The sequence below is a fragment of the Apteryx mantelli genome, chromosome 5 (genome assembly GCF_036417845.1).
Source record: "Apteryx mantelli isolate bAptMan1 chromosome 5, bAptMan1.hap1, whole genome shotgun sequence".
NCBI classification, from domain to species: Eukaryota; Metazoa; Chordata; class Aves; order Apterygiformes; family Apterygidae; genus Apteryx; species Apteryx mantelli.
Window position 1 is genome coordinate 85,263,625 of NC_089982.1, and position 21,297 is coordinate 85,284,921.

Sequence of the window (21,297 nt, forward strand, 5' to 3'; positions counted from 1 at the left end):
CCACCAGGTCGCTGAATCCATGTTGGAGAACAGCGTCTCCAGCGTTCTGCATGGGAGAGCTGCACGGTTCTGCTTGATGCAGAAGACACCAAATAGTCTATTCTGTCCTCAATTTTTTTTTTCCTAAGTATGTTAAATGATAGAATGCAGATCAGTTTGTCTCCTTATATTTACTTTTTCCCTCTCTCCGAGACGCTGGAGCTGTTCTTTTGTTATCGTAATTGTCGTCTTCTGTTAAGACTCGCTGTCGTTTGGGAGGTCTTTGAGTTTTGGCCCGTTGGACCAGTTTATCTTTGCCATGCAGGCAGGGTAGTGGTTCAAAACACACTGCTGTTTTCAGAGTATCCTAGCTTTTAACGTTGGCTGTGGACGGCACTGAGAACATGCCTGCTAATACCGCTTACTGATAAGAGCGGAGCCCGGCGTTTTGTGGCAGTACAGAAATTCAGCTGCAGAAAGTCAGTTCAGGAGGAAGTTGACCGTAGCTTTAGCTTTGCAGCGCCCTGCCAAGTGCACGGGAACCTCAAAGGCTGCAGCTGGAAATCCTCAGAAGACGATCGTTAATCAGACTCGTTTGCTCAAAAGGAAATAACAGGTAGCGTGCTCTGTGGAAATCTCTGCAGCCAAAGTTCCTCTGAAACCTCTCAAAATTGTTACCTCTTCTGTATGCACAGAATAGCTGTACTTCTTAAAACAAGAAGCTGTAGATCTTGAAGGAGCTGAATTTCAGCAATGCTTTGAAGGATTCTATCTACAAATTTTCCGATAAAAGCTATTAATGAGACTGTTGTCTCTTTTGCCTCTCTCACTTTTTGAAATTTCACCTTCCTTGACCTGGGCTAATGGTACAAGACGTTCCTGGTGGTATCTTGCTGGTGTTTGGTACTGCGGCATTAATATATCCTGTCCGTTGGGAATAGCTTGCTTCCTGCCTTGTGGGATCCTGTTTGCTTCTCTTTTACTCTGTGTTAAAATGAAAGCTTATAAATGCCCTTTGCTTAATTAGCACACCCATTTTCTTCCCCCTTCTTGAGTTTTCGTTTTTTTGAAAAATTGAAATGAAACACTCCTGTAAAAACTTGCCTTCCTTACAAGTTCCGGAGAGCTGTTTTGGTTAGCTTTCCAAAACCGTAAATGAAATCCAAAGCGAGTGGCTGTCCTCTAGAAAAATCAGCATCCTTCCATGCCTGAAGACGCCGGAGCCCAATCCCGCAAGGTGCCAGAGGTCTGTGCTCATAAAACAGGCTCCGCAGGGGGCAATGGTTTAGATTGATGGTAACAGGGTAGTTGCACAGAAACCAGCGACTGGTTTATTACTGCGAATAAAACGGTCAAGCTCTCCGTGTCAGAAAACACAGCATAGCTTATATTAATCAATTAACCCAGTAACCTGAATGGCTGTTTTTCTTTTGCATGAGAGCCTGCGCTGTTGCAAGAAAAGCGAGCGGGTTCCCTAAATTCCCGTGCTTGTTTTTATCACATCGGTAGCGCAGCGTTCATTCTGGATTACCCTTTACTCCATGCATCTGAATTTAAAGAGTCACGGGTATGAAACACCGCTTTTCTGCAGTGTTTACTCCTGGATCTACACCTGTAGTCCCTGTGCGCTATGAGATGAGCAACCTCAGTTATCTTCCTTTCTCTTTGCCTTTTTCTTTTTTTTTTTCCTCCCTCCTCTCCACCACGTACTGTCTACATTATTTATTGTCAGGTACCATTAGCGTCTGGTTGCAGCAAAACCTTCGGGCTTTGTTTCAACACTTCTCTTACTGCGATTGCTTTGACTTGTAATTCTTGAAAGGAGTTTTTCTCCTGATAGTGGCAGCAGAAAAAAAAATCCATGCACATGGAAGTTGGGCGAGCTCTCATTTTTAAGATTAAAGTTACTTCGGTGCTGAATGCCCACGGTGCGTTTCAGTACACACTTTTTGGTGTGTTTTATTGTAAGGCTGTCAAACATTATGCCTTTAAGATCCTTTTCAGACACAAGTGGTTAACAATATTCCAGCTTGTCCTATTAACCATGTGATCTAGAAACCAAAGCTTTGCTTGAAAGAGTGTTCAGGTTTGTTTTTCTAAATCTCAGCAAATCATTAGAGAAGAGGATGGGCCGAGTTCGGGGATATCTTAATGTTAACTGCAGCTGATTTCTAGTGACATGCTCCACATCTTAGCGAGGGAAATGCCACAACTTCTCCTTTATAGCATGATAAATGTCTGTCAATTAGAAGTTTGACAGGCGAAACAGATAGTGAAGGATATAGACATGCACAGGTTAGATATGCACAGTATTTGCAGAGTGACTTCCCGGTTAAGGAGCAATTATTTCTCAAATTTATTCTGATTTTATTCTGAATTTGTTTTGTAACGTGACCTTTGCTACAGCAGGAACCAGCGTAAGGAAGAGATATACTTCCTTAGGCCTTTGCTTCTTGGGTCATGGGATGCTGGGTGAGATGGACCTTTGGTTTTACCTGGGCTGGCTGCTGTCTTTGCAGATCGGAAAACGAAGGCAGCAACGTCTCCGTCACCGTTGCTTTTCCCATCGCTGGTGTCGTAGCACTCAGAGGCAGCTCTGCTTTCACGGCGCTGCTCGGGATTTTATTTCTTGAAGCTGCTGTTGACTTCAGTAGGTGTCAGGTTGCCGAATTGCACATTTTCCTTAGTAAAGTAAACTCGCTTCAAAGAGCGAATAGCTTCTAGTTTGTAAGTCTTCTGGACATCTTCATCAGGACAGCTTGTTCTTTGATTTTATAGCCATTAAACAAAGCGCTTTATGATAGCTGAAGGGGACAATTGCGGGAACAACAACCCGGCAATCTGTTTCACGCTTGCTTTAGTTTGCAATCTGCTGGGGTGCTTTAAATATGCTAAAACTCCTTGAGTTCTTTTGCCCAAGTGTGAGGTCCACGCAAGTTTGCTTGCAAATGCTTACTACATCTCCGTTTGTGTGAATTTATTGGGCTTGGGATTTTTTTTTCGCTCTGTGACAGTATCTACAATCTGCTCTGAAATGCTTTTTTTTTTTTTTGATATTTGAGAGATTAAGCAAAACTTTGTCATTTGCCAAAGCTAGTGAAATTTTATGTTTTATTGGACTGAGAATCCTAGAAGCTATAGACCCATCCAGGCTTAGTTATATCGATGCTATCATGCATCTCTGCCACCTTACCTGAACTCCAAGGTTAGAGAGAAGGTGTCTCAGTCTTCTGCACAAAAAAAAAGAGCAAAAGGTGACTTGGCAGAGAGAAGAACGCAGCAGGTTTATGAGTTCCAGAAAATGATGATATACTTAGTTTTGCTCAAACGAGTTGCATTCTGGATAGCAGCTTCTTCCTTCTTGTGTGCTGTACGTCTTCCCTAGACTACTGGAGGCACAGTGCATTTCGTGGTGTTTAGCACCATTTTACTGCTATAAATAGTCAGTTAGGGCTTGGAATTATCAAATTACCCAGTCTTAAAAGGGGAAGGGCGGGGGGGTAAGTACATAGGGTATTTGACATTGTCTCAATCTAGCTTAAAAAAGCAGAGTATAGCTAGTAGCGTTGCAGTTAAGTAGTAATGGTAAGTGGGTGATGCTGTGTGCTCTACAGCACGTGAACTGAAGGGTTTAGTCAATACGCTGTACTTGAGGAAGGAGTAAATGCTGTTTATTTTATTTTATTTTATTTTACCAAATATACAAGGGGATATGTCTCTTCCCTTATTAAATAGGGGCAGGGAGTCACATCACACCCGTTGCTTCTGGGAATTAGGGTTATGGCTTCTGCATCCAATTACTGGTCTTGCAGCTTGCTGTTGGTGTTAGGGATTAGCCACTGAAACCAAAGAGGAGCGTGTCCGCAGCTAAAATTGAAATGCTCTTTCCAGCATGGCCAGATAGGAACTGTCATTTCTCGTGTTAAAAGGGGAGCTGCATCATCATGCTTGAAGCGCCTTAAGAGTACAGTAAAAGGTGTCCTGTGTCACGAGGGCTTGCACAGATTTACCCAGGAAAATGTTTTCTATTTTAATAAAACATATCACAGCAAGGACATGCGTGTAGCTCGCTGCATTTGCTGCGTTCAGAAGGGAAGCAAACAGTAAAAAAGATAATTATTCAGTAGCCACCTGCCGATATTTTGCTAGTAATGTTATAAAAATATCGAACTCTTTCTTAAGGTGGTTACCTGCCAGATATTTATGGTTTAATTTTAAATCTATTCTCACAAATCATATGAAGTCATCTCATGCCACAGAGAGATGATGACCGGCAACTAGGTTATCCCAGCTTGAGAAGTTACCGCTTCATGGAAACTTAAGCAGATGTGATTTACTTGACAAGTGAGTTGGGCTAAGACTGTACTGTTTAGCTCAGCTCGCAATAACTTGTTACGCTGTTGTGCTGGGGTTGTCTACAATTATCTTTTTGTACCCTTGAGCCTGTTAAAACACCGGGAGGTTATTTTTCCGTATTCATTGTTATCCCTTCGTATTGGGTAAAACCCCTCCAATACGCGTTTCCTACTCTTTGTGCTGGAGCAACATGGTGATAATATTTTTCTGTTTATTAAATTAGCAACTGCTGCGTGAGATGCAACAGATGGCAAGTCGCCCCTTTGCCTCCATCAACGTTGCCTTAGAAACAGATGAGGAGCCACCTGATCTCATTGGAGGAAGCATAAAGGTGAGAGCTGGTGCTTTAGGACGGTCCTCGCCGCAATTACTCGCCAATGCTCGTTTTAAACTGTGCTTAATGCAGCAATGCAAAGTTTACTATTCGTTATGTGCCTGTAGGAAACTATAGGCCTGGGAAGGCCATCAGATCTTGTTTTCACTTAATTTTATCCCTTCAGGTATGCCTTTACAACTTTGGGGTTTAGATAAAAGTTATATTGTTTGTGTAGTATGACATTTTTTTGCTTGCCTTGTTAGGTTTTATGCCTTGTAATAGAGAAGAATGCAGTTTTACGCAGCGGAACATTTGGCTAGAAATAGCTATAGGGGCTGCAAATAGAAAACGTTTTTCTGTGATCTCTCAAAGCAAAGAGGAATATAATTGTGTCTGTGTCCTGTGACAGTATCAACGTATTTCTCGATATAAATATGTTCCAGTGCATCTTGTGATGCACAAATAGTGTAGGAGAAATTGTTGTCATACGCCAGCCTGGTATGTTCTTGGACACAGCATGTAGTAGGTTTAGGAAAACCATATTTAAAAGGAGAATAAAGGATCAAAAGATGTTTTTAGTGTGATACTTTCACTAGCAGACTTGTATACTAAAAGAAAATTAAGAACCTAAGACCTTTTTGTCCCAAGACAAATGATTCCTATGATTGCCCCCTATCTGAGTGCTTCACAAATTAATCATCGTTACCTCTCTCTCTGAAGTCAGGATATCCTGTCCCTTTTTTGCAGATGTGAACCCTGGTGCGTAGAGAAAAGAAAGCAAAATTTGCAAAGGCATCCATTAATTTGGGTTAATTGAGTGACTGGACAAATGAGCTGACGTGCCCCTGGGGCCTCTCCCCTAGGAGGTTCTGGGTGACTGCACTCCCCCTTGATTTACATTTGAATCCAGAGCACTCTGTTTTCCTGAGGTTTTTATAATTTCTGTATTTTGTTACGGGCATGATAGATATTGGAAATCATTAGCTGCTGATGCTTCAACAAGACCTCCTTTGAAGTATGTGCTTGTAAAATTGGGCTATCGCCCAGCAAACTGGAATGAGCTTCCTTGCTTCATCGAGGAGGCCACGTGATGCGCATGGGCATTGCCATTAGGATGGAGGTATATTTGTGAGGCTGCCGTTCGGGACCGACGTTTCTGCAGGCTGCAGGACGTCTGTTTGGTGGATTACTTGTTGACTTGAGCCTTTAAAGCTGTCAATTCAACAACTCTGTGAATACTGAAGTATTTTAAGGGATATACAGCAGCAATATGCTATGAAGATATAAATACTGGTGGAGTAGTGTGACAGATGGGCTTAATTTCATCATGGTACTATCAGTATATTTATAATGTTGCTTACTTTCACCTGTTGACCTATTTAATATATGTACCACACACTTAATTACAAATGTTTCTCTTGGTTTTGTTAGACTAAGGAAAAAAAATTGACAGGTTGCTGACTTTTCTGTAGGACAGCTCTCTAAAAAAAAAAACAAAAAACAACAAAAAAAGTCATGTTGAAGGAATAAGGTTACAAACAGTATGAAAAGAAAGTCCTTGTAGAACTCAAAACAGAGTTTAAAAAGTCCTGGCTGGTATGAACTATTAAAATTCTTCTGTAAATTTTTGCACGCTTTACAGTCTGACCTAAATTGACATTAATGTGGTAGGAAGGAGGGATGGAGGGAGAGGAGAACTTTGTCTCGGTACTTGCCACTTAAATGGAAAAACTAAGCGTCAATGAGTCGAAAGCTATATGAAACCAGCTGTCCTGCAGGCACTTTCCCTTCCCCTCTTTTCATTACTTAATTTCCTAGCAATAAGCTAACCAAAAGCACCTCTCCTGTAGGATTAAGCTAAAACAAAGCTGTCCCAAATTTTCTGATCTCTCTGACAATTTGGTCTACAAAACTATAGAGAAGATATCAACTCTGGATCTCTTAGTCCCTGACTGGAGTATTATTTTTCTTCTTGTTCGGCTTGCAATGCGTCCCCTTTTTTCATTCGGGCTTTGTCGTTTGCTTTCTCCTTTCTACCTCTCTGCTTTTTGTTTTCTTCTCAGTTTCTTCTTTGATTAGAGGAATGTTGAACTCTTGCTTTTGAAGTGTTCCCATAGATAGCAGTGCAGACAGGATTTCATCTTTCTCTCGCTTGCAACTGAATTTCCTTGCTTCCCTGCGCCTGCTGTCGTCGTCCATATCTCACTTGTCTGACCTCCTGAAGTTACTCGAGGACTGATGGAGAAGCTGTTTTTAAGCCTAATGAGTGAGACGGTGGACAGATGTCCTTTTTTCAGATCCAGAAATTGCTACCAACTGCTAATTACCCTCTCGGCTGATATGTCAGCGAAGCAGTTCAGACGAACGTTTCTTAATCTACTTTAGGCAGAAATGAAGCAGTCTAATTCAGACAAAGAGCAAAAAGTGTTTACAGTAACCTGAAGCCGATTAGGGAGCATTCAGGTGGACTGTTGCGCAAGCAGATAAGGTGTCTGCTGGTAGACATGGATGCAGAACAAGGATGCTTTTCCATGACAAGTAGAGTAGCTAAAATTTCTGTTTTTTTTTTTTTTCTTTCTTTCTTAAATGTATCTTGCAGAATTTGGATAGGGGAAGGAAGTATGTAAAAAAACAAAAAAAAAACCTGCCGTCTTTCAGCAAAGTTGAATTAGCCTCGAGAAGAGAGCAAGTGAAGGACGCGTGTGGCTTGTGAGGAACTTGGGGAATGACCCTTCTGAGATGATCCAGGCTGTAGAATGAAGTGTTGGACACTGCATGGAAATGAATGTCACTAGAAAGGAAAAAGTAGTCCAAATGCTTATGGGGTCAACTTCCGGGTTTTTTTTTTTTCTTTTTTTTTCTTTTTTTCTCCAGCCCTTTTCCACTTGCATGGGATAAAAACTCTTAGCAGGAGGGAGATGCAGGAAGATGGGCTGGGCTGATTCAGAGATGTGGATCTGCATTTTTGTTTTACATCTGTTCTGCTTCATCTGTTTATCTGTTCCTTAATTGTTAGCCAAGGAGAGAGTAAAGAGAAATGTCGGTAAGCTGTTGGACTGTAAGCCGGTAGCTCTACCATTCGCTGTGTCAATAATTTTAAAGCTTTCATTTCTATACAAGAAACCCAGACTTATGTTATCATAAATGCATTGATGTTTTTCTTTCCTCATGTGAATCAAAGCCTTTGGTTAATAACAAATATTTGAGGGTTACAAAGGAGAAATGGAAAATGGGATGCCTTGTCTGCAAGAGTTTTAATTCCCTTTTCCATTGTGCATAGCCAGTTGGCAGCCAGTGTCAAGCTAGTTCCATCCTAAGCTAATGTTTTCCAGCTGGACAGTATTAGAACCGTGTTTTCAATTAGTATTTTTCCTGGGGTACTTAGAAGTAATAGAAAATGATTTACCTGCAGGGAAACTATTCGTATTAGTCTGCAGCTAGGCAACACATAACTAGCTGCTTTGCTTTATTTCCCATTCAATACCCAGTGGATCACAAATCTACTGCTGAATTTACTTAGTTATTGCAAAATCCATCGGCTTTTCTCTGCAGCTTTTGGAGAGTTGTGATGTGCTGCATGTTGCAGTTTTTCTAGGAATGTTTAACATCCCTGCGCGTGTGGAACTCGTGCAAGTCTCCGAACCAGAGTTACTTCACCACAGGCTTTTTTAGGTCTTGTCATCTAACTGATATAAAGAGAGTCTTGCAGTCCTCCGCAGTGATTTTTAGAAGATGCTTTTCTGAAAAGTTGGAAAATTTATGATTTTGACATTGATTTCTGGGTATCTTAAAGTTGGTAATGGCTGAAACTAATGCTTGCAGATTCCTGGGAAAAACATACATGCAGAAGTACTTGGCTTGAGCAAACACCTACAGGATCAACAGTAAAATTGTTACGTTAGAAAAATTTATCCTTAAGTCGGACAAAATTGTCTTGGAAGCTTTCAGAGGATTTGAAAAATACTCTCATAAAACAGAGGATTTGCCTAGCAGGGCTGATCTGTAGAGTGTTTAGGGATCCAACGTGAGAAGCCCATGCTAAGCTTTGCATCCGTGACTGACAGGCTGTCCATGTTTGTAGCTGCCTAAATGAAGTGAGAGACATATTTGGTCAGGAAAATTGTTCAGAAGTTCGTTCAGCATGTTCTCTACCTTCTCGTGGACGTGCGTTTATATCTGCCCTTTTAGGCTTCTAAGGGCGCAACAGTTTCACTGCAAATTCTTAATAAGACGTCAGGTCACCAGTCTGGCTGATTCTTTGTGAGTAACTGGAAAATTGATGGAAGAATAGCATCCTTACTTTGGCAATTAATTTGTTTCGTTATGGAGCAGAGTGCTGTCGAGTGGTCTAAAGACTGCCTGCAGGTCCCATCTGTTCAGAAAGCCACAGAGGCATAGCGGTGGGCTGCTTTCGGAGCGGGCAGGGGATCCCACGGACTTGTGGGCTCTGTCTGCTTGTGTTTCACATCTGAGTGGAGCCCTTGTGAAACTCCTGTTAGGTCGCAATGCAGTTGCAACCATCAGCAACAAGAAGAAGAGTGAGTAGTTGGAAGTCCTGTACCAAAGCGAGGTAGATTTGGGAAAGCTGTAGGGAGACCGCTGACGTGAGGGATCGTTTGAAACGGAGCATCGTCCAGCTCCATCGCTTCTACAGTGTGACTTCATCTACGTTTTTACGTGTAGCTCTGAGCTCTACCACGTTGCGTGCTTTTATGCAATGAGAGAAGGTCAGTGAAGAGCAGCTAAGGACCAAGGAACTGATGGGTTTTAGGGTTCTGTAATACTGTTTCTGGTTGTCCTGCTTGGTGACTCTTCTCTCCCTTTACTTCAGACGTATTGACCCGTTACTACTCCATCATATGTGCTGATAGACCCACTTCTGCAGCCCACTACCCTCCCAACACACTTTACTTAAAAGCAGTCATATTGGCGTGAGCGTGCCAGTCACTAAGTTTTCTGCATGGTCATTCGAGTGGGGTCAAGGGGCTCTTGTGCAAGCAGGCAGATTTGAAAGGACGGCAGACTTTAAAGAGCTCCTGAGCTGTGATATAGGAAGTCTTAAGTAGAAATTACCATGCTGTTGAGTAGCGTTGGAAGGGGACGGAGCAAGTTAGGACTTTTCAAAGGTGATACAAAAAAGCTGAATTGGAGAGCTGTTCTTTGAAGAGCCTCAAAAGGATGATGGTTGGAGGAAGGGGATGAAATCGAGGGGGAACACACAAACTGAATGATTGTAATCTGGTGTGGCATTTCCTGTAGATGGGTCACATGCAACCTTTGAGGCCAGAAAGGCTGGTTTTATTTTGCCCGATCTGTCCAACGCAGGCTGTTCAGACCCGTTACGGTTTGCCTCCCGACATGCAGTTTAATTTCTAGTGCATTATTTCTGGATTTTCTAGCACTCGGCAGTTCTAGGAACTTTTCTCCACCTTGATACTAAGGCGTTCAGAGGCATGTCAGCGCGTAGCTGTCGCCTTGCCTTTGGGAAAAAATCGCTTCTGCTCGTGCAATACACCCCTTGAGCGGATGTCGGGATCACCGCCGTTGCCTTGCCACGCGGAGGAACCCACAGCGAGAAGCGGCGTCCCCACTCGCCCTTTATATTTGGGGTTCGTTCTGCTGGTGCCTCCCTGCTTCCTAATCCGTAGCAAAGGGAGTGATGCCCTCTGAGCGAGCACCGTGCCGCATGGAGCTGCCGTGGGAAGAAGGGAGCCGTTACCCGGGCGGCCGAGCTGCGTAAAACCAATCCGAATTTGATGTATTCAGGCTGTGATCTGTGCTGCGAAAGCAACAACAGAAACACCTGATAAAACCTTCCCCTAATGAATTATTTCCGGTTAACTCGCACTGTGGATTTTCTTTTTTTTTCTGCTGCAAAATTACGTGCTTTGGGAAGACTTTGGCCACTTCCACGTACATAGTAAATATTTGGAAAGAACCTATCTTGAGATCACCCGAGACATTTGTTAAGCCAGCCTTACGTTTGGGGACTGTTTGGCTGGTAATTGGATTGAGATTTAACTACTCTTAGATTTGAAGTCTAGTTTTCAGCAGAACGGGCCGTGATTTTAGGAGATAAGGAGGAATTTGCTGCAGGGAGAGGAAAACGGTGCAAAGCTTGCCACCAAAGGAGGGCAGTGTTTAAGCTCTTTTTTTTTCCCCCTGGCACAAATGAATGTCTTTCTGATTGAGATACTGCTAATTCCAGGAGCTTCTCAGAAACATTTTAGGGCACCTATTTGCATTCCTTTAGGCCAAGTCGTTGTTTTGTGTGTCTAGTGTTTGCAGTCTTCATCTGGCTGTGCTAGTGCTTTCTTCACTTGCACGTTTTCATGTAAAAAAAAAAAAAAAAAAGCAGCCAAATGGTTGAAAAGACCAACCAAAAGAAATTTGCCTTTTCACCCGTAAAAAAACGCAAATATATACAGCAAAGGATGGAAATCTATTTTGCCCAGATTTTATTCCGGGGGTCTTGTCCATCCCATCCCCACCCTGGGGCATCAGCCGGGAACTGAAAAAGAAACGTGAGCGCCAGCTTACGTGAGCGGAAACGCTGAAGGCGGCGGCGGCGTGAAATTTTGTCGTTTCGGGGTGACTGGTTTTGAAATACAAACTTGCCTATCAAAAGCTTTCCCTTCCCTGGGGGCCGTGCCCACGCGCGGCTGCTTTGACAATTTGCACTTTAGAAGAGACGGCGGCTGTCAAACGCGGCTGGCTCTAACGCCGTGTGCGTTTGTGCGCGCGTGCTCCCGGTTCCTGGCGACCCAGGGCGCTCGGATCGGTATTTGCACCTGGAGACTCTTAGCAATCATCTAAAGGCGCAAATACGATTTTTATTTTTTTTTATTTAGTTCTTCACGCGTAGGAAGCCAGCGTTGCGGCTGCGCTGTGAGCAATTCGTTCCCCAGCCCCAGTGTCAGTCCCAAGGTAGATATCACAGACAAGATAAACCTAAATTTTTAATCTAGGCTCATTTGCTGCAAATTATTGCGAGATGCTCATTCATCTCTATCTTGGAGAACACACATATTGCCCTGGCAATACGATTTTTAAAACTTAATACTCTTTTTTTTTAATAGAAAATTGCTTGTAACTTATTTTACAAATGTTCAGTCAGCTGTTAATGGCACAAATTAAAATCTTGCAAATGGAATTTCACCCTTTTTCTACACAGTTAAATTGTTTGAAGAAGTGAAATCAAATAATAAAGTTAAACTGTTTCAATAATGTGCCTCCTCTCCCCCCCCACCATAGGATTTTTGCTTTATTTTAATTTCCTTACTGGAAATTGAAAACCATGTAAGAGTTATTTGATCAAAGCAGAGAATTATGTTTTCTTGTTAGGGGGAAAAAGTCTCTATAGTGTTTTTTTTTATACATTTTGAAAAGCAATATGCTTGCGATGCATTATAGAACCTAAATAAAACTGATGTTGAGTTTCTTAAATTACACAGAATATTTATTCTAGTTATTAGTTTAATGTGACGTAGTGTTAACCTTTCGAGGTGTCGGATGTAAGCTGCATAAATAGAAATAATTAGGTGAAATAAAAAAGGAACGTTTCGGTTGAACACCACACAATGCGACTTGATTGTCAAGTGCATTAGGCTGTGAAATTGTCTCCCAAGGGAGCTGATGGTACGCGCCACACCTGGGTCACTTAGAAATAGCCCAGACGGAGTACTGGGAAATGCACTGTTTTTACAGAAAATACCGCTGTAGGAGGCGGACTAATTGGGTGACCTAATAGGTCTCTTACTGCTTTTAACTTCTATAATTGTTCGAGCTTTCCACGTATTAAGTACATATCAAACCTCATAAACAACTGCAATTGCTCGGCTTTTTAGTGTTGCTTTTGGCCCATAAAGTCATTTATGGGAAAATTGCCGAAACCGGATTTTCACTACCTCCGAGAACAATAGGGTTGTGTCGCCACTTGATAAAATACTAACTTCATGTTTTCATCCCAAAAGAGGGTGTTCACGGTTTCCGAGTGCTGCCTAACGCAGAGCTCGTGACCGCACGCCCCAGTTAAAAACCCCAAACTGCAGCACGCCTTCCTGATGGTGCGTGCTGCCCGTTAGAGGTGTCTTTAAATAAATGTGTGCAACGGACTGAGAGATTTTTGCTGGGTTTTTTTTCGGTCTTTGCTTGACATTCGCGCTACTCTGGCGTTGTTTTTCGACGGTGTTTCCGTTGACAGTAGCTCTTCTTCTGCAGATGAGCAGTGGAAGTGCGTTGCAGGAGAAAGGTTCAGTTCCAGCGTACTCACGCTATTTCTTTTGAGGATGAGCAATAGCTTTAGGGAAAGGGGCCTGACTGATAGACCGGGAGGTTGCGGTCGTCTGTTCGTAGCAGAAATGCATCCAGGGCGACCCAGCTCCCCCTTGGCTGCCCTCCATCCTGGTGGTGACCAGAAGGGAGCTGGTCTTCTGGCTGCAAATCTCCTGTTGCCTCCGAGCGTGTTAGCTGGGGACAAGCTTGCGCTGAGTTTTGCAAGTCAAGGGCACGGCTCCTTTCTGCCGGGCTGTCGGACGGCAGTTTGGCTAGTGCAAGCTGGCTCCGTCCGCCGAAGAGGGAATCCTTTCGTCCCATTACCTGCCATCCGTGGCCATGCAGTCCAGCAGCTGGGCTCCGTCTCTCCCCTCTTTTCCCTCTCCCTGCATGGGATTCGGGCTTTTTAGACGCCAGGCGAAGCAGTCATCGTGTGCCAAGTGGCTGAGGGATGCACCTGATTTGCATAGATTTGAATAATGCGTGCTTTATTGTGCCATTAAGCCTTCAATAAAAAGGAATTGCTTATGTAATTCTACAATGGGTTTATCAAAACACTCCAAATGAAGGTCTCTGGCAGAGGCTGGTTTTAACCCTCTGATGAAAGGTGCTACAAAGTTTGGAGATCTGTGTAATTTTTTTTTTTTTAAAGTGGGCAATTAGAAGCCAGATGCCAGCCTGAAGCACAAGCAGTCATAATTGCCAGAAAGAAGACCCGACCTCTGGTTCCCGAGTCTGCTCTGGACCTAATTGTGGAAAAGCAGCTCGGATCTGCAAGGAGAGCGTGCAGAAGCCAAGCTCTAGCAGGGGCGACCGGCTGCAGGGGTGGGGAAAGAAAGGAGACATGAGCTCTTCTCGGGTCTCCCCATGAAACAAAAATGTGCTGAAGCCTTCTGGCTTCTCTGTTAGCATGTTACATGTATTACATGTTACGTGTACAGTGGTAGCACCTACTTAGGTCATGTCAAAACACAAGTAGTCACATGTTGGGCCCGTGACAAGGCCAACTTGCAGGTTTTACCCAATGCGGGCAAGAGCTGCAGTCAAGATGTCCATTAGGTTGCTGTTGGAAGTATCCGTGTGTTTGTCTCCGTTTCCGTACAGTCCCCGGGCTCCGAAGCTGGGTTGCTATGTATGTCATTGAGGTCTCAGATGCCCTTCACTACCGGCTGACCTCCGTCTTGCATCGAATTGGGCGTTCCCGTCGCTTGGCGCGTGAGTCATTTCATCAGGCCGGGCTTTGTCTTTTGGCCCAGCTCGCACAAGCGCGGAGATGAGATGCGGTATGAGTCACAGTTCAAAAAGCAGGTGCCTGAACTGGCGCTGTCAAAAATAAATTTGCAGGACTTCATTGTGTATGCCATTTGGGCTGTTATTAAGTGCCGCTTGTCTCAGAAAAGCGGTTGGCTTTGGGCGCTAGACCGCTTCCCCCCCCCCCCCCCCCCCCTTTCTAGATTTAAGATCAGGATTAGCTGAAACAAGATGATCTTGTCCTTAGTGTATGCCTTCCAAATTAGCCTGCAACTGCCTGGCAGATTTTGGATGCATCAGTAGAGAAAATATATGTCCTTGGTTTGCATGATTATTAGAAACAAAGGCCTCCATGCAGTGAAATATTAATTAGAAATATTAATTAATTAGATGAAAAATTCACTGCAGCATGAGGATCGAGCTCATCCCCGTGAAGTAACGTTGAACTTGAGGTAGCTGCACGTGGCTGGGTTCTCTGCCGTCTCTCGTTCAGGGGACGGCACTGGCTGCCTGGTTATTTTAGGTACTCTTTCAGCACCGATGACACACGCGGAGGAGCTCGTCATGGGTCGAAGTGGGGTCAGGAGAGTAGAGAGGAGGAAAACGTGTGACCTTGAGTAATGAAATAAAAATAAAAATCCCATAGAAAATGAAAGATCATGCCCACAGGGACTAATAACGAGAGTTTCTGCTACAAGCTGAGGGTTCATTAGTTGGAAAGGGCAGAGGAGGAGAAAGGATCCTGCTCGGGGCTGAGAGATGAGCTAAATTACCTTCAAAGTCCCTTCCAGCTCTGTGACTGGAAGTTGTATAATGCTCTTTATTTTCTCTCACCTTTTTAGGACGTGCGAGGGAATAAGGATGGTATTGATGCCATTACAGAGGTCATGGTGAGGCTTGAAATGCCGCGTGCCTCTCTGGTCACCTGTGGTCCAGAGCAGTGGGAGAGGTGCAGAGAGGGACCATTAGGAGACCTAGCAAATGGAGCACTTGTGCGCAGAGAAGAAATTAAGAGCTCTGCTCATGCAGATGAGCCAAGCGAAGGCCAAGATGTCGAGCAGGGTATAGCCCAGGGAGAGGGTGAAAGCACAGAACATCATGAGCTGCCTGAATAAATTTAGGTGGGAAGGAAATTAGGTTAGAAGAAAGTTCCTGGTCTCAGAGCAGTGCGATTCGGGAGCGGTGAGTCTCCGGAAAGGTCTCGCAGAGGTGACAGCAAAGGCAGAAAGTGTAACTGCTTTTGAAACAGAGCGTCACTGTTTTCTGTGCTTGTTTTAACGCCAAATCCCTGTTTTATTAGAGCGGAGTAAGCCAGGTAGCTGGCTGTCTCTGAATGGAAATAAACTTTGGGCTCAGAGCGTCCTCCCAGTCATAAGCTGCAAGCCTGCGCGCTGTATTTCTGCAGTCGCCTTCTCCGTGCTCCCTCCATTACCCCTGGTAATTGAGTCGCCGGTGGAATATAGCGCAAGGGGATGCTTGGTTGCTTCGTGGGGAAAGAATTATTTTGAGTTTGCTCCCTTTTCTGGGGGTGGAGAGAAGATGTAGAAAGCTGCAGTCATAAACAAGGCAGGCTGCAGCTTTACTGTTATAGTCTGTAGAATGTGTATTTATCTGCCTTGCACAGACTAACAAATCGTCGTTGCAATCGTTATGGTAAATATGAGATATGGAAACAGTTTTAAGTTTCATGTTGCTTCCTGTCATCTCTTTTCTTTGTCTTTTCTTTTTTATCGAGCAGCAGTAATTTAACTGCATTGTTTGACTCCTGTTCCTCTTTTCCGTGTTTTGGGTTGTATTGAGTTTCTGTTGCGTGTTTAAGTACAGTAGCACAATTTTATGCGTAATGGAAAAAGCAATAATTATTTCATTAATACCAGAGTACAGTTTGCCCATAATCAACAAGAGATTAGAAAGTACTGAGTGTATCGGATAAAGTAGTTTTTCTCAGCTTTTTTGCTTATGTGAAGCAACAGAAGGCAACTCCTCCATACCTGCGCTCGTAGGCTTGCATTCTCAACTGAGTGCTGTGACATCCTCCCGCAAAATATTGGGTGGACGTAACTGTGTGGGATCAGGGCCTGACTCAGGTAAGAGCACATTTTAGTTTCTGTGCCATTTGCTTCTGAAAGGCCATTGAGCGTGTCGTCTCTTTTTTATGTCGTCTTTCTACTAGCGCGCGCCGTTGGAATTTGCTGTTGGTCATTCAGATGAAATCTTTGCTATTAATAAGGAATACAAGGGGGCGGGGGGGTGATTTTGTTGGCCACCGAAGGTCAGCGAGGTGCCCGCTCCCACCGCTCCCCTGGAGGGGAAGGTGTCTGGCTGCCCGTTGTATCTTTATAGTTGTCAATGCACGTTTCATCTGAAAATTTTGTTTCGTGCTCATGTTTGTAATATGAGCGTGAAATATTCATTTGCAAAGTAAACAGGTTCCAGTAATGCATGTTAGAATAATCACTCTTAGGGTACTACCCACGTCACTGAAACCTGATACAGAGCCACAACCCACCGATCCTTCCAGTCCAATCCTCTTCTTTTCAATTTAAAAAAGGACAGGGTAAACCAGTAGACCTAAGAACATTGTCCAGAGCAATCTAGGAGACCACTGGAGATGGAACACGATCCTTTGGTGGATGACAGAAATGAAAGATGAAATTGCGGGGGGAAACAGCTTGAAGCTAATGAAAATGAAATAGAGAATGGTTTCGGGGTAAATGTTCTGCACGGCGTTAAGGCATACGGTGCTGTGAAGGTGTCATGTGGAGTTAAACTCTTGAAATGGAAGTCGGACCGTCAAATCACAGTGGTCAGACCTACTAATATTTGTGATATGCTGCCAACGTGTTTGAAGATAGAAACTTAATCCCATTGTTTAGCTTAAGCTGCTCCTTCGTTATTGAATTTCGGGAGAAATACAAGCCATGTGCCGTGCTTGACTTTTTTAATAGCGAGATTTTATTAAGTAAATGTGGTTTTTTTTATTTTATGATGACTAGGGTTTTGATTGTTAGTAACATTTGTTTTAGTTGTGCTAGCTATGTGCTGGACACTCGCCAAGCGCAGAAACACGGTTCATGCCCTGGAGCTTGTACAATCTGAAAAAGATGAAGCTGGGGGAAGAGGGAGGGCGTAACGCGCTGTCTAACATTTGTTCTTTCTTTCTTTCTTTCTTCCCTTGCTGCAGACTGTACCAAAGCCTATAGCGCTGGAGCCCTGCTTTGGTAACAAAGCAGCCGTTCTCTCCGTGTTTGTGCGGTTGCCCCGGGGGATTGGGGGTATACCACCACCTGGACAGTCAGGTGAGGAACGTTACCGTCTCTGTTGGCTCAGTATTAACTTCTGTGCTCCTTCCTCAACCTTAGAGATTGACATTACGGTTTCAGTCTTAATCCCGCAGCAAAAGGTATACTGCAGCTTGTGTGAATGGGCTCAAGTTATTTTAAAGCAGGTCGCTTGGGTCTTCCTAGCTTCCAACCTGAGTTTTGATTCAGGCTCTTGGATCAGTTGAGGGGCTGTGCTGCTGCGGCGCTGATAGGAGCCGAGCAAGATAGCTTACATCTATCTCAAGTGCATCTGCCTGCCCGTTTGACGTTTGGATTACACTTTATGGTATGACTAGGGAAAAAAGGGGACCTGGTACGGACAAGAGTTCTCCATAGGCATGTATAAAAGTAACTTGTCTCCCAGCATATTCCCACCTTTCCTGGCTCCATCTGTGGAGAGAGACCCAGTCCTTCCAAAGCAGCCATGCCCTGCTCTTAGTAGCTCTGGACAGTAGTTTTCTCTGTCCGGCTTAAGGTCTCCCCTGTTCCCAGCCCCTTCTCACTTAGCCTTTCTTGTAGAGAGACACCATCTCCTGGGCAGTTTGTGGTGTAACTGGAGTTTCTCCAGAGCCTGCTGAGCATGGTGGAGCAGAAGGTCTTAAAAGGTCATTAGTTGGGTTTGAGACAGGATGGTTTGCTTGGGAGCTGTATTGAACTAAATCCCAGATGGCCAGTGGTGGTTTGCCTATGGATATGCCGGGAGGAGACTGCGGAGAGGACTGATGTCTGGGAAGCGTGGTGAAACATCCATGCGCAGGTGCTTCGAGGATTTATTCTAGCACATCTGCTGGTGCAGATGAAGACTCCTCCCTTTAATATCATGAGTTTCATGTCCCTCAATTCCTCCAGTTTTTATTTCCAGCATTTTTTTACTGCAGTTACTCATGCAGTATTTAAAAGCTGCTGGAGTTTAATCTTTAAACCAAAATGCTTTTCTTGTTTGGTTGGTTTGTAAGAACAACTCAAAGAATGATACTCGTTCTGTGACTTGGAGGGTTTTTCTCAGCTGTGGTGGGAGGGTTTGTTTCTGTGACCATTCTGTTTTGTTGCTCCAGGTCTTGCGGTGGCCAGTGCACTGGTGGACATTTCACAACAGATGCCAATTGCCTACAAAGAGAAATCGGGTGCAATACGAAATCGGAAACAGCAGCCCCCTGCACAGCCAGGAACCTGTATTTGATGCATGGACATCAGAAACTGTATAGGGTTTTAAACAAAATGGAGAAGTAACACCTAGGAGGAGGAGGAAGATTTTCAAGTTGTGTCACAAGAGACTAGAGGCACTCGGAGAAACACAACTTCCTTGAACCCAACCTTTTCTCTCATCTACGTGATAGTTGGCTTTATTTGACAACTGCTCCACTTAAGTTTTACTGACACGTGGCTTCAAATTGCTCCTTTGTTTTCTTCAAGTTTAAAGTGAAATAATTTTATTGCAGGTCCAGTAACATCCGATCACCTCCATTCATGGTCAGTGTAAATAGAACAGTAGTCCAATATGAATGACACTCAGGTTTCTACATGGAAAGTGCTTTGGAGTTCATGTATTTATCAAATTGTATGAAAAAAAAAAAAAGATGCAGTGTTTACAGGTGTCAGCTCTCAACACATAAACACTACTATTAATCTTCAAAGCATCTTCATCCTTTTTGTTCATTTAATGTATGTGTTTATTTCCACATTATTTAAATGGATCTCTCTTCCAGATACAGTTTTTCTGTGGTCATTACCATCCAGAACATCAGGCAGGTAAAAGCTGGGGTGATTAAAAAAAGGTCAATGTCGCGTGTTGCTCAGACCAAATGTAATACCTGTAGAAGTTGAATGTTGCTTTTGAAGGACTCAGTGTTTACATAGTCTTAACCTACTTGGAGTACACCACACACAAGTGCCTAGACTTGAACAGATCTAGGGAGTGAGGCGACTACTACACACGTTTCTTTTTTTACATAATTATGTTCATTTAAAAAATATATATACGTAGTCACCCAAGGCAATCTCTGCTCTTTGTAATATATCACGTGCAGTCAGGGGAAAATGGCATTTTCCTGACCGAGAAACACTCAGCCAGGTGGAAATACCTGGAGGGAAATTAGAACTGAGTTTCAGTATCTTGTAAGAAAACTCCTGGTTTCACCAGCGCTTGTAATAGAAGCAGTTTGTGTTCCAGGCCAGATATATTATGTTTCTTCTGAGTTTCTCTGCCCATTTGACCTCTTTCCCTTCCCCTTGCCCTCAGGCCGTTCTTCTGGATGAGAACAGAGCTGTGCCAGCGGTCAGAGGCGCTGCTCTTCAGCAATAAGATTTACTCCATCTCCTTTCAGGGTGGAAAAAGCAACACTCCAGGTGCCAGATCATCTGAGGATCGAGGAAAAAAATAACTTAAAAAAAAAATGCAGAGCAGCTTCATTTGGCCACAAGTTTGAATTTTACGTGGTGAATTATGGATATTTCCCCTTCAGGTTAGACTACCGTAGATGTTGCAGAAGGTGGCTTGTCGATGCAAGGAAGTGGCTTGGAAAGAGCAAAAAAAAGGTTTTCTGAAGTATCGGACTAGTTGGAATTAGATTTTGATTTTCAAAGTTGGGCTTAAGAACCCACAAGCCTACGCATGCCGCTGCCCGGTATCGCTGCCGATTCTAGAAATCACGCGGTTAGCTAAAAAGCGATACAGTCCCGTGCCATGGCCGTGCGAAGCTGTGATGTTGAAGCTGGCAGGAAGATGTTCTGTTAAGGTGCCAAACGAGGCATGTAATTGCTGCTTAATCACAGTAAGTTCGGTTTCATTCGGGTTTCTAATGAGGGCGTCTCGTATTTATTAAATGGAAAAAGAGCAGATTGAGGGGCGCGAAGGGAAGCGCCGTTGAATCTCTGCGCCATATAGCAGCCTTTTCCAAAGCGAAACGGAAGTAACTGCATCTTTTTTTTGTGCGTGTTTAGGTGATCCGTCACATTCCAGCCGCTCGTTCCTTCTGTGTTTTTGGGTTTGCTTTTTTTTTTTTTTTTTTTTTTGGTGTTTCGGAGAACCTTTCTGGAGCGCGGTATCGCAACAGAGACGTAAGTAGCTCTGCGTGTCTGCACCGCAGCGATAGGGGAGAGCCTGCTGTTTTAGAGATCTTGGTGGATTATAACTCTGATCTGATGTATCTCTTAACAAATACAACACAGCTGCAGAAAAAAATACTGTGAAAAACGCATCTCTCTCTATATATATAGTTTTTATTCCCCAATCTGTTTCTAAAGCAGAAGCTTATATGCTCTCTGGGGAAGGCGAGTTGAGGGAGGGAAAAGGGGTGAGCTCTGTCTCTTAGAATGAAGGGTTTTAGTCGATTAAATTTTAGACGATGCACAGCTTACCTCAGACAGATTCATCCCCTGAAAATATTTTGTACCTTCCCGAGTGTACAGGGCTAACCTGACTAGGCTGTCCCAGAGAAATAATACTGGACTAAAATCCCTCCCCTATTAGTACTCTACGTGTTTTCAGTTCTGACGCGCAACCTCGTGTGCGGAGGTGTCATTTCTTGCTTCCCCAACGCTTTTTGGGGAGGAAAACTGCCAACTCGAATTCAGAAAACTCTTAAGTCTCCGTGTTCAGGGCGGCACTTAAGCAGGTGCTTAAAGTTGTTGCTTTAGGTTTTCCGGAACAGAAACGGCTTTCTGAATAATAGGCCTGGAAGGGTGATCTGGTTTTTACATTTAACAAAAATAAACGTTTGTTCCCCCGGAGAGCCGGGCTGTCTGATCTCAAAGACATCCCGCCGAGGGTGCCCAGAGCTCGAGCCGCAAAAGAGTTAA

At 43.8% G+C, this 21,297-nt stretch overlaps 1 protein-coding gene across 1 annotated transcript in view; it reads left to right on the plus strand.

The window, feature by feature from the left end:
- Positions 1-21,075, plus strand: part of ATRN (attractin) — a 217,455-nt gene extending 196,380 nt beyond the window's left edge. Inside the window, exons 28-30 of the mRNA XM_067297263.1 lie at positions 4,559-4,666; positions 17,361-17,475; positions 18,555-21,075. Coding sequence (XP_067153364.1) covers positions 4,559-4,666; positions 17,361-17,475; positions 18,555-18,679 — 348 coding nt within the window. The 3' untranslated portion in view covers positions 18,680-21,075. The remainder of the gene's footprint in view (positions 1-4,558; positions 4,667-17,360; positions 17,476-18,554) is intronic.
- The last annotated feature ends 222 nt before the right edge of the window (positions 21,076-21,297 follow it).